The 14,381-nt window shown below is 38.5% G+C and overlaps 1 protein-coding gene across 1 annotated transcript in view; it reads right to left on the reverse strand.

Moving 5' to 3' along the window:
• Positions 1-14,381, reverse strand: part of LOC139718499 (trafficking kinesin-binding protein 1-like) — a 75,394-nt gene that overhangs the window by 22,529 nt on the left and 38,484 nt on the right. The window contains exons 4-5 of the mRNA XM_071629972.1: positions 4,309-4,385; positions 3,279-3,395 (exon numbers count right to left, since the gene is read on the reverse strand). Of these exons, the coding sequence (XP_071486073.1) occupies positions 3,279-3,395; positions 4,309-4,385 (194 nt within the window). The remainder of the gene's footprint in view (positions 1-3,278; positions 3,396-4,308; positions 4,386-14,381) is intronic.

The raw sequence follows: 14,381 nt of genomic DNA on the forward strand, positions 1-14,381 counted from the left end.
GACCCCTAAATTCCCTAGATAATCCCTGCCCGTCAGTACATGCGTATGTACCAAGTTCCACAAAGATACATTGAACCATTTGCGAGAAAAGTGATATTGCAACATTTTCACCTAACCTTAGACCTTTGACCTTTTGACCTTTGACCTTATGACGTGAAACCCTCTCTGGAGAATCTCTACGCAGTAGTACATGTCCACACCAAGTTTCAAGAAAATACCTTTGGGCATTGCATAGATATGGGGGAAATTGTAACATTTATAGCATTTGACCTTGACCTTTTGACCTTTGACCTCTTGCCAATGTCACTTAAGTCTACTCAACTTATTGTCACATCATACATCATCCTTGGACCAAGTTTGGCGAAAGCTGCTTCATCCAGTTTCGAGTTATCACATAAACAGATGAATTTTAGGATTTGACCTTGATCTTTGACCTTTGACCTCTGTCCGATTTCACTGAAAAACTAATCAAGTAATTGTTCTATCATACATTATCCTCCAACAAAGTTTGGTGAAATTTGCTTGATCCAGTCTTGAGTTATCGCGTAAACAGATAAAATTTCATGATTTGACCTTGACCTTTGACCTTTGACCTTCAGCCGATTTCACCCAAAATCTAATGAAATAATTGCCCTATCATACTTCATACTTGGACCAAGTTTGGTAAAATTCCAGTCAATATTACTCAAGTTATCGCGTAAACGAAAGCGGACGGACGTACGGACGTACGTACAGACGGACGGACAACCCGAAAACATAATGCCTCCGGCACCACTTCGTGGCGGAGGCATAATAAAAACGATAAAAGATGGTCGACTCAAATATCAAATACAATAGGATATCATATATGTTCCCTGTGAGTCCATGTATTGACTTAACAAATGTTTTCCTTTTTTTGGACAAACATCTACATTCCCTCTTTGAAAAAATAATCCAGATTTGAGAATTTGTTTCCATTAGTTAAAAAGAAAGTATCAATAATGTAAGAGTGTCTGCCATCAAAATATTTCATGAATTTCTTAATTTTCTTTTTTAGAGTGCTCGATGATATTTACCAACAAGTCAGTGGTTCCTTTAGATATGAAAAAAAAAAGAATTAATAGGGCTCTGAAAACATGAAGTAAACACAGTTAGAAGGAAATATTGATCCCTTATCATGTTCTTAACACAAGGTTGGTGGCAAAATAATTCACAACAACATGACATGTTGTTATCATCAACTTTTAATGATGTGTCAACATTAAAAACGGAGAGAGAGAGAGACACTCCCACACCAGAAGTTTACACATAATGAAACATGAGCAAACAAAATAAGACGTTCGGCATTACTGTTCGGCACAACATGCCCCAAAACTGGCTCGAGATAAATTGCAACGAGCATTTCCCTGCGCGTGCGCCGAGTAAACTTTTGGCTCAAGCTTTTGATGTGCTCTAGAGCATATTATTTTTTTTGTGGCAGTACGGTATTTCGATGAGAACGCTACTTCCTTAACACTGAGGTACAGTAGTTCTTCATGGTATTAAGATATCATTTGTTATGTAGGCAATGTCAGGTAGATTAAGAAGAATTTTCCAACAAATCTATCAATTTGATACATCACTATAATTTGGACCATTTTACCTTCCTGCCAAGTTATGGAGCAAATGACACATTAAAAAAAATTAATTATAATAAATAAGAATAAATAAACGATAACATAGAATCTGAAATAGATGAACAGATGAGAATGTTAACCTTTAATATAGGATTATGATACCTCATGCAGCCTTTCCTATTAATTCTCACTGGCTAATTTCTCTTCACTTCATGTCCTTCCAATATTTTATAGATAAATTTACAATTACATGCAGGTCATAATTGTGCATAGACCTACATGTTGTATATCCTAGATGGCTTGTAATATATTTAAAGCACGCATTCTTATCAGGGGGTTCAGAACAAGGGAGAAAACAGAGTATCACTAATCTTGTGACCGGAAGTGTTCTTTCTCTCTTCACCACAAAATCTGAAATTACTTGCGAGTCCCAAGTTCTACAAGAGCAACGGAAACAGCTGTCTGATGTGTGTTGCGTGTGCAATATTTATAGATATTATATTATAGATTGTCAAGCCACAGCTATTTATGCCCACAAAGCGTTATTCACTGCCAACTTTAACACCGTTCCATGAAAATACTGTCAGTAGTGGTGTGTATACCTCATGCAGTTGTAAACACAAGCGCGCACTGAAATTAAAGAGATAAATCCTCACGAACTTGACAGTGTGTTGGATTGTATGTACAGTCCGTAGTGTATGAATCGTTTGTCTGTTGCTTTGTTTGTTTATTTCTTTCTTTCTCCATAAACACAAACTGAAAGTTCTCCACGAGCCAGCGGACATTGTTACATGCATTCTAAACATAGGAGGAAATATGGAGTCGGCTTTTTATGAGGACTGCATAAATATATCACTTCTATTTTAAAGCTGTTTCACTTTCTATACACACACAGGAAACCTGGACTGGTTACAGCTACAGATTATAGTATCCTTGCACTTTCGGTGCTCCCAATAGAGAAGAGTTCACCATGATGATCAAGTTAACAGTCACTCATTCCGAGAAAAAGAGAAGGATTCATATTAAAGAGGAGAGTCAAAGAGTGCATTGTTGAATATTTATGATCTCTAATGACGGTAAAACAAAACATTGTTGGAGTTATCAAAGCCATGGGTTCAGTATGTATATGCAAAAAAGTGGGGGGGGGGGGGGTGGGAGGGGGTGTTAGAGTTTAATAACAGGAGGTGAGGGTTTGTTTTAGTGACCAGAGTGTTGATACATTGTAAAGCGCTTCCAGCATCACAGCAAGGTGCTGAGGCACTACACAAACTGAAAACCACATCGCTATGGCAACCAAGGAGGAGAGGGGTGTGGTCAGCCGACATGGCGGAGAGAGAAAAGGAGAGAGAGGGGGGAATAGAGACTAAGACAAACAGAGAAGGAGGAGGAGGAAGAGGAGGAGGAGAAGAGGAGGAGGAAGAGGAAGAGGAGGAGAAGGAGGAGGAGGAAGAAGAAGATGAGGAGGAAGAGGAGGAAGAGGAGAGGAGGAGGAGGAGGAGGAGGAAGAAGAAGAGGAAGAAGAGGAGGAAGAGGAGGAGGAGGAGAGGAGGAGGAAGAGGAGGAGGAGAAGGAGGAGGAGGAGGAAAAGGAGGGGGAGGAGGAGAAGGAGGAGGAGGAAGAAGAAGAGGAGGAAGAGGAGGAAGAGGAGGAGAAGGAGGAGGAGGAAAGACTTGAGATGCTCACCTGGTCTCCGATGACGGTGAGATTCTCCTCAATCAGCTCGATGCGGGCCTCCAGCTGTTTGTTCTGCTGGAGGAGAGACTGGCCAATCTTGGCTGCCAGCTCCAGGTCCTTTTCCTTCTATTCTCGCAAATCGAGCATTTTAGGGAAGAGAGAAAACAAAGAAATATATTTTGTCAGCCTTATACAGCGCATCGAGTCAAAGAAATAGCATGTTATGGGAACAGGCAAGGAAATGATGACAAAACAAATGAACAAGGGATAACAAGACATGGAGAGAATCAGACTGATACATGTATAATACAGACATACAGACTGACACAAAAACAGACAATAAAGAAAAACAGAGAGGGGGAGAGATTAAAAAAAAATGAAGAGCAAGAACAAGAAGTACATAAAGCTATGGTACATGTACACAAAAGGACTGACTCCATTCAATGCCTTCTTCACAGCCTTTGGTTCTAACATCATTTTCCAAATGACAGACTTTAACATTTCACTTCAATTACTCACAAGCTGTTAAACAGTGCCTGCCACTATGATGGAATGCCCATTCCATCAGCAAATTACAAGTGTGCCATGGCTGCTTGCATAGCGAACTATTAAAGATACACTCCAAGAAAGACTAAAGTTATTTCAAACTTTGTAAAGTTTGAAAGTAGCATCATGCACTGAGAGTACGAACATCTAATGCTGATACGATGTGGACAAGATATACTGAAACATTACATGCAGAGCTGTCTGACAAAGTTTTGTTCCTGACAAAAAAGAAAGCTTCCACTGATGCTAACCTGACATAGCAATTTATTCAAACTGAATGCAAAGCACTAAAATGCATTTAGCAGGAGCAGGTGAATTGAAACACCAATATGAAACTAAGGATCTCAGAGAAAATAAAGTTACAATGAATTTAAATAAAATGGTATAATGGTCTTAACAGCTTGTATAAAATAGCTTTGTCATGAATTATTGGCAATATTATTCATAGATGAAACTTATCTTTAAAAGAATAATATTCAAAAAGTATACTGACCTCCTCAAGTAGCTTGGTGACTGCATCAATGTCATTGTAGGTCCTGGTCATTTGGACCACACGGTCACCACATAGCGCTGCAAGGAGAGAAAACAGAAGAATAATAACATATGGACCACTGCTAGGAACATCCTTTAAAATCTGAAAACACTGCTGATACAACAGTTGGGGGGGGGGGGGAGAGAAGGGGGAATATGGAGGAATACAAAACTGGATGGTAAAAGTATACAATCAAAATACCACAAGCAGTCAGGTCAAGGCATTGCTTTGGACAATTTCCATGATACCAAACTCTGGCAAATGTTCACTTGAAAAATGACAACTTTTCTTTTGTCTTCTTCCTCCCTCTCTCTATTATTTTGGGTTTTTTTCCCTCCCCAACTGTACTCTTCAAACAATTTTTGTGGAACCTTCTTTGGAGGTCCCTGGGCAATTTCATTTCAAAATATTGAATCAACAGCACTTCAAGATTTTTCATGTTCTCTTCTGTTCTCCTGGCTCACTCGTGTAAACAAAGACAGGGATAGCGACAAACACATACATTGTTCTTGACGTCATTTCTTGGCAAACTATAAGGTTGGGTATTTTCTACCCCTGTTTGCAACACTCATCCAGTTTGAGACATGTTTCAGGTCTGGTTTACATCCAAGGTTACTATTGCTCAACTTCCACCTACGCTTTATCACGTAAATCAAGCCATTGCAGTTTCACGCAACCTTTTGTACACTCATTGCAAAACCCACATACTTGCTAACATTTTTATTCTTTGCTACATTCTACCATTTCGACCAATCGCACCTTCACTCATATCTAATAATAGTGTCAGCTGTTGTTTAACAGAATATGGTCTTTACATTCAAGAACAATAAAAGAAGAAATCAACACAAGAAATTGTTCATCTTTAATCAAATGCCCACATCTTCCTCTTTTCTTTTCATTTCCCTCTTTATAATACTTTTTCCCTCTCTCTTTCACAATCTTTCCCTCTCTATCTGTCTATCTATCTGTCTCTTTCTTGCTCACTTTCAAAAGGGAAATGAAATACACACTACAGAGAAATTATGCTACAATGAAAATGAACCAAATTTTGTGGCACCACAAGCTTATTGCTACTTCCTTCATTCATAAACATGGCATTCTCATCTGCTGGGGGGAGGGGGAAGGGTGGGGGGGGGGGGAGGGGGAAGGGTGGGGGGGGGATGTCTGTCGTTTTCCGAGTGCTGCCACTTCTGTTTTGCAACCCTACGGATGAAGGCAAGTTGACAAGCACTGTGAGGAAATGAACAGGGCTGCAAGAAAGAACCGAAATCCTCACATACGGATTTCTGGCTCAATTCAGCAGCTAGGTCAACAACGCTAAAAAATAAAGTTCAGAAACTAGTCTCCATCTTCCTTATCTCACCTACTCTCAGTTTACAGAAGAACTGGATAGAGATCAGAATGTGGAAATTCACCATTATGAAGTACATCTGATAAGCTACAAAGTAGGGCATGATATGATACACGTAAATGTTAAAACTACAGCAAAACCACTTTTCATAAACCTATTTATTGAAGAGAAACTGTTGCATAAAAACAATGAACTCTTCTTCTGCCATTACAGCATATCAAAGAGTATAAAATCCGCGAGTCAGGGTATTTGAGTACTTTTTAAAGATTTTGTTTCTCTCAGTTTGTGACTGAAAAAACAAACAAACATTGAAACTGTGGTTTAAAATCCTTTGCAGCTACAACAGGAAAATTTATATTCATGAAATATACTGTACTCTATTCGCTGAATATTTAGCGTTCTAATTTTTCACGAATCAGGACTTCAAGACAATTTTGCGAGTGGTTAAATTTGTGATCATGGAATACAGAAGTGAACTGAGAAATTATTTGATCATGTCATATTCATGTCACAATCAGAGTTAATATTTTCATGTGTTCTCAAATTCACGACTAGCACTTGACTCACAAGATTCGCTAAAAATAAAAACTTCACAAAATGTATGGTGTATACAGTAGTTCATACCTACAGCATGATCTGTAAGTGGTGATACAATGCTCAAAGCCATTTACTATACATGTTGTTCTTGTTTGTGTGAGTGTGTGTGTCTGTGTGTATTTGTGCATGAGAATAGTTTGTTGATGCCGTTGTCATTGATGAGATTCATTGTTGAGATCATTATTCTGTTGCTGTCGTTGTTTCATGATATTACACAAAATTTGGTTAAGAGTGACTGAATATTGCCACTTAGGCTGACGGTGCAATGCTTGTATAAAACATGATCGCCTCTGCTACTCCCACTGAATAATCTATATAGAAGTATCAATATCGAAAGCAAGTATCATAAATCATGCAGCTAGCCATGCAGAGTAGCTGTTCAGGCATTGATATCTCACATGAAATGCCTTTTTGCTAATCGGATAACAACAAAAGCACCGATCAGTCGTTGTGATTGAATACAAACACAACATTATTTTTTTCCTTGCACTTGCACTGGGATATCATAATCAACGTCGGGGCGTAGAATGATATGGGAGTCAAAGTGGAGGAGAATTGAGTTACAATCTGAATGTAACACAGGATGGCATAATTACCACCAAAGCCAGTCGGCTAATTTTCATTTCATGATAAAAGGGGTCAAATTCTTACACTCACCACACCCTGTGCACTTTAATGTGCATTTCTAACGAGTTTGGACAACTGTTTATGTAGAGACACATGATGTACTGTAAAAGGCTTATTGGATCATTATAATACAGAATTTATTTACCACTGAAAAGTAATAACTCATTAAAATCAAGCCACTATCTTTGTGCTTTTCTTTGAATAAATGTTTTTATGTAAAGCTGTTATTTCATATGTTTCCATTGATATTTCGAAATTGTGTGATTTACGTTGCAATGTTGAAACCATTTCAAAATGTAAAACTTCCTTAATAACAATTTCACTCTTATTTTGAAATTGTGCAAGTTAGATTGCAATGTTGAAACCATTTCGAAATGTAAAACTTCCTTAACCATCTCACTCTTGAATAAATACTCATCAATTTTTTTTAAAAACCCATTTTGGAAATCCTGTCTCCTACGTATTTGACTTCCTGTTGATCACATAATGCCGACGAAACTGTCCCGTGAACTCTGAATATTGTTCAGGAAACATTTCGAGAGGAAGAGACACGTTCACACGTGTGCCACGGTGGAGCAACAGAGAATCAAAATCTACTGTGGGTAGACGTGGCTCCACGTACTGACTTCATTAAATGCTTCCCATGCCCTGTAGGCTCTTGATCGACAAACGCCCTGTCCAAAAGAATAGTACAGAACACTAGCACAATGGAAGTGAATGGCAACAATGAAAGGTATTGTAGATAGGTATTCTTTTACTGCACGTAGACAGAACACAGATGAGCTACGACATGTGCGAATATCACAACATTTGCATTGTTCGTGCTATCCTCGTGCTTTAACCCCAGCTTGAACCCTCAGGCCAAATGTGTATTTTCAATTTCCGTAATTGCAATCATCAATCATTTCTCATCAGTGTCTACAACTCTCTTCTCTCGATCCTCGCGGCGCTGTAAAGGGGGAGACTCTTCCTTTTGACACGGACCTATGGATCTGCTCTGTCCCATTGCCATCCCTAATTGATTTCAGTAAGACTGTATTCACTAAAGAGATTATTGTCATGAATTCTAATGATGCTATAAAACAGGTTGGTCCTGATTACAATCTGTATCATCTTTCATTGCTTTCATGCATGTCCCATCAGACCTTTCTTAAGTTTCCATGTTAGGGCACGTTATATACAACCAGCATATAACAACAAAAAAGTGGACCCTAAAGAATTCTGTTTACATCTCAACAAGAAATGGAAGGATTTCCCACAAGGCAGTATAAAAAGGACACTAATTTCATCTCTAGGATAAAGGGAAATATTGTGCTGCACTGGGCGCTGTTTATTAATATGAAAATAAACATGAAATATGAGCAATCCTTTGCCAGTGTAAATTTCCTGTTGCTGCAGTAAAAATGACCACCACTAACCACACACTGAGACATTTAACCTTGAATATAATAGCCTCTTCCTTGTTTGGTTTTGTTAGCTTTTTTTTTCAATGATTTTGAGATTTGCACAGTTGTGAATGCATTCTCTCTTGATTATAGTGATCAGCAGGAATTCATGCACTATGCTGCCAATTTCCTTTTTAATCATTTCTGCCTGAAGAATCATGTCTCTTTAATAGGAATTAAAATGTTTGATGGAACAGTTGCATCACAGAAGAAAATATTAATTTCTCATTGGAATAATCTAGAAGATGACACTACCTACAAAGGATCTATAGTTTCTTTATACACAATTTCCAAATTGAATTGCTTATCAGTTTACTATCATGCCAGGCTTGCACAACACATAATATTTGAGATACATCAATTTGAACTTCTCCCACAAGCAACAAAAACATCACTTAATATTGCCTTCAGTAAACCCTTCAATTTTCATATTTAACAAGGAAACATTCTGAAAGTGCAATGGGCAGAAAGAGAATAGAGTTGCACAGTGCTGGTCTAGTACTGTTCACCAACAAAACCTGATCTTTCTAATGCTCTATGTAAACTGTCAAAAAAAAAAATCCGAACATCCCTTGCCTCTGTATTACCTAACAAAGCCAGATATTGTTATATTTCATATAATAGTACCTCATCAGATATCAGAGATTCTGTGGAAACAAATAATTTAATAGCAAATAAATGATAACTTCCACTCCAAGCTCCCAAAAATACTGACTGTAATTAGTCTGCAAAACAACTGCCATACTTTTTTACAGAAATATCTTCCCCTAAAAAAGAGAAAGAAATTACAGCCTGCTGCTATTGTTGTTATTACTATTGCAATCAGCATTAATATTACTTTCATTATTACTATTACTATCATCATCATCATCATGGAGGTAGTTACATTTTAAAAGAATGTGCATCTCATTCAAATTTGATGGAATCTATTCATATTAAAGTTGATTATTAGTGGAGATTTTTGTGCATGTTGTGCAGGTTGATCTGCAATCTGCACTTCACAACAGAAAAACATGCACAGTCCAACCCCGCATTCCCACAAACACACACAATTTGTTAATCATATTGAAGGGAAAAAAAATAACCAATACTTTAAATAGTTGAAAGAAGACTAGAAAGAAGGGTTGGGAGAGATTGCGCAAGAGACTGACGGCAAGGCTTCTATTCTCAGCAGTTGGGATGAAGTCGGGGCACCAGGAAGGCACGAGTCATAGAAGTCGACCTCCCATATTTCAGAAATCATTACAAAACATACCACAAATACGTTTTGCTCTTGCCACTTTTGTTTATTTCTCTTTTTTCTTTTCTTTTTTTAAACTGGCATGAATCAGCAGTGGCTTGCCACATGTTTTAGCATAAACTTGGCAAGTCATATTTTAATGATATAAGAAGATGGATTACATGTCTGATAAAAAAAAATCTGAGGCTTTTATCTTTTTCAGACATTTATTCACAGACTGCCAAGATTGAAGTGCACTCCTGCTTGAAGCGATTCCTTTGAAGGACAACCATCAGGAGAGATTGCGATGCGCCCATCAGATCACGTTCTGTCGTTCTCGTGGGGCGAATGATGCGACTGCCACGCAATTACCACTTCTGTCCTGACTACTAAAGGAATTTTGCAAATTTATATGAATACAAATATAGATGTTTCTTTTGGGTGATGCCAGGAATTTGAAATTCTGATACCTGTTTCGTATCTTTTTTCAATCTCTTGATAAAACCTGCATCTTGTCCAACTTGTCTGGCAGGACACAGTTGGATATTAAGCTGTTTTTATGAGGAAAAGCTTTTGTTCTCACATTATGCATAAAAATGCGTACATTACAGAAATCCCTAATGAAAAAGAAACATTCAAAGCAGTCACCAAAGCACAGACATCATCACAGAGTTAAAAGACCATTTATATCAGAGTTTAACAAGACCATGATGGCAAACCATCTAGTCTCGATGCAATTTGATTCATAGGTCCTAGAACACTTTCAACTAAAACAGACAGTCACACACACACTGTGTGAAAACATGTGAGGGAAAACAGAGATATATTTTTGAGTCTTCAAGGGCTGGCCTAGTCCTACCCAACAAGAACTTTTGTGTGACCTTTTCGATATTCTCATTTCAGTTGCAGATGAATTCTGAGTCTACTTCATAACTGCAGTGCCATACCTTTGAAATGTGTTCCCTGTGTATTGCTAAAGAATCTCATAATACACTGTCTTCAAAAACAAATCATTCACACTTCTCAAAGCACATCAAAGGCCTCTAATGGGCCAACATGTGAGTTCACATTTAGTAGCTTTGGTTGAGATGGAGCTTCAGTTTTTTTTTTCAACTTTTTGTGAGATAATGAGAAATCTCGTACGTATGAAATATGAAAGAGCATACAATTCTATGAGGAATTTAAAGTTTATTTGATGGAAATTGGTATTGAAATGGCTGAAATATTAAAAAACAAAGAGGTCCTAATAAAAGTTGGGAACCATTTTTTACTAGGACTACTTTGTCTAACTATGTTTTTGGATATCTCAGCCATTTCAAAACGGATTTTCATCAAATAAACTTTGCATTCTTCTAGAATTGTATGCTCTATGATATTTCAAAGCGGCTTCTAATCATCTTGGCAAGAGTTACAATCTGAATTTCCACCTCAACCAAAACTATACCATCCCTTTAATACCGACTTCTTATTTTTACATCTTCTTTTCTTCTACCATCTCTGTACTCACCTGACAATTCTCCGATTTCGAGAATGTCGTAAAGGTACGTATTGATAAACTCCCAGTCGTTCTTCATCTCGAGAGATTGGAGCGAAATGTCCATTGTTGAAAAAAGAATGGTGACAAAAAAGTAAGTTTACCCGTGTTCACAGAAGAACGGACAATCTAAGAACTTTGTGCCTTACGACAATCAATTTTGCAAAAGATAGAAAAATATTTATACAGGGAAACGCTAACAGTTTCGAGTCAAGGTAGGATTGAGTACATGTACAAATTTTGGCATTTGCCTTCTTTCGTTGTTGATGTTTTTCAATTTTCTGCAGCAAATGAGTATGGATCAGTAGAATATATTGCAGTTGTTTTTTTATCGGTATTTTACAGCAATGGGGAAGAACTGTCACAGTTTGTTCAATCGTAGTTGATCAGGGGTGACTGTCCTGACGAGAAGTTGCAACAGGTGACGTCTGCAATAGATCCAAAGCTGGCGAAGGGATTTGGGGTGGGGACCCAGAGACTTGGTACTGATTCAGACAAATCGAGTCAGTTTTGTATTCGAAACTTGGCTCGAGTGTCCACATGAATGCAGTTGGTGCTGCGGTCGCACAAATATCTCTGTGGAAATGGGGACTTGTAGGATAAAAATGCTGACGACTGATGGTGATGATGCAAGACGCTTGATGCGGTAAATACAAAAAAGCGTTAACACAGATGACTCGAGGGGATGATAAGTTCACTTGAACTCTTCCACGGCGCAGCTTCCACCACTGAGAAAAAGCAATAATGGTGCCAACTACACGTGCTAATCGTCTAGTTGAGGTGTCTCACGTCAGGCAGGTGTCTTCTCCCAATGAATGACGGTACTAATCCTCGGTAACCACAACACACAGCCTTTTTCGTAAAGAAACAAAGTCTTGCTCTCTTGCAAGAAAGTCTGAATATGTGACCAAAGTTGCTTTAAGGAAGAAGAGCAATGATTTTCAGGAAAAAACAAAGGGCGAAAAACAAACCAACGAGATGCCTTCAACACAGCGGTGTAAGTCCAACATCCAAAAAGAGTTCAGTTTGAAAGTTTTGATAGTTCTCCATAGGCCTATCAGAGAGCTACGGAGAGCTGGTAACACAATTTTGCCAAATACTGCAGACTTGGGCTCGATAGGTCTAGCGCGAAGCCCGCGTTTCGGGGCAAACGGCGCAGCACCTACAGCCCAGAGCAGGACCAGACGCTATCTGGCTAGGCACACTGCGATGGCACCTCCACTTTGGAATCCCCATCATGTAGAAACAAATAGTGTTAGAAAACAACGTAACACCTCACTTCCAGATATGAGAAACAGGAGGATATCCTCACGGAAATGCGCTCGCACCCGCTCGTTTCCTCTCAACTGAAGCAAGTACGCTGGCGCCAGTGAAAAAAGTACTGATTTCTTATCACCTGACTGATGTTCACTCTGAAGAGTTTCGCTGCGCGAGCACCAGGGTATGGGGGGCAAAGTACATTGATTGTTTCCATCTCAGAAGAGTTATTATCGGTGACTTGATTGCTCTTGAGCAGCAACTTTTATATCATATACCTCATGAAGTTCAAGGAGGGGGAGGGGGACAAAGTGAATCTTTGTGTGGAGTGTGGACAAGGGGCAAACTTTGATGATCTGGTCCTACAACGAGGGTGCAAGGCTTCCCCTATACCAGGTTGAGATTGCCTGAATTGGCAGTGGTAGATTTGGTGCCAATGACGATAAATACAGTGGTAGCAATGATGGCAGTAGTTATAGAAGGGGTTTCTGCAACTGCCATGCTATGGTATAAAGAGTGAAAGTTGCTCTATGGGTTGCACGGCAACTTTTCCATGGCCTGCAGATAGCAGATTATTTGAGAATAAGCAGATTTCTCAGCATCAGACAATAAAGTACCACAAGATTCCCATTCTCCCTCCCCAGCCCCACACCCCATCCCCACCCCCCACACTCCCTCCCAAAAAGAGATGGTCTGAGGAAGATCATCCTCAACAAAAAAAAAATCCCCCCGCCCAACATTGCCAACTATTTCGTCTCATTAATGCACTGTGCATTTATCTCTGATATCGTCTGATAAAACTGAAGCAGTTGATTCAATGCCAAGTTCTTTATGATAATTTCTCTCCTAAAGTGAGATAAGCAGAGGCAATATAATAATTGTAAACACTCCAAGGAAGTCAAACATTAATAACAAATAAAAAATGCTTCATAAAAGTGTGTTGTCGACAGCGGTCCGAAGGGTGATACGCATGTGTGGGCCAACAATAAGAATTTGTACCATGATTACTATATACCATCACTGAAAACAGAGTAGAATGCTTGGTAACGATGATCATTCCAAACACATTTACAACTTCTGGGCTCTGGATAGCTGGTGTGTCTCCATTTTATAAAAAGAATGTAAGCAAAAGGATAATGATGGGCCTCTGACTTAATTACACCAGCATGATTTTAACGGACAGCAGTATTTTCCTTGGCAACCTTCCTTGCTGAGTGGTGTTCAAACTTCAATCAGTAAATGAAGTTTGAGAAAACAGATTGATGCAGAGGAGGAAATTGTTAAAATATCAGGGTGCCTGAAATGTAATTGATTACTGAATAATTGAGCAAGCACTGCAAAAAAGCATGATCTTGCAGCCCCAAATGATGATTACACTATTAAAAAGAATTATATCAACACTGCAGACATTTGAAAGCAATATGTGTACCTTTTTCTCTTTAGGAAATAGAGACTCGTGTTGTTGATTTTGTTGCTCCTTGACTTTAAAATTATTATTAACAATTTGCAAAAGAATACACAGTAACTTCGACCCAAAGAAGGAACCTTTGTAATTTTGTTGAAAAAAAAAAAAACTTTCACAAAGCACACATCGCTTGTGTGAATGTGATGTGCGTTCAATACTCACAAACTCCAAAAAAAAATTATTCTCAACAATCAGATGCATACAATCATATCATACTGTCACTATATACATAAAAACACATAATACTCTGGCTGAATGCTCAGTTAATACTTTAAAAAAAAAATCAATCAGGCAGTCAAAAAAACACATTCACTGAAATACCATAGCTACTGTACAATCACAAAGTTACCTGGGGCACCTGCAACTCACTACCCAGGTAAAATGATCGCGTACTTGCCAGCTTAACGCATGGGGTCCTCGCCCCAATGTCCATTTGGGCAAGTAGGAAATATATCACTGTAATGACACATCACGTAGTACATGTACCCATACATCTGACATATTAAGGCCATGAATACACAACAGATGTTATGGCCATA

This window comes from Diadema antillarum, unplaced genomic scaffold (genome assembly GCF_040938485.1).
Source record: "Diadema antillarum isolate AM-2024a unplaced genomic scaffold, OU_Dant_1.0 scf00000095, whole genome shotgun sequence".
Taxonomy (NCBI): Eukaryota; Metazoa; Echinodermata; class Echinoidea; order Diadematoida; family Diadematidae; genus Diadema; species Diadema antillarum.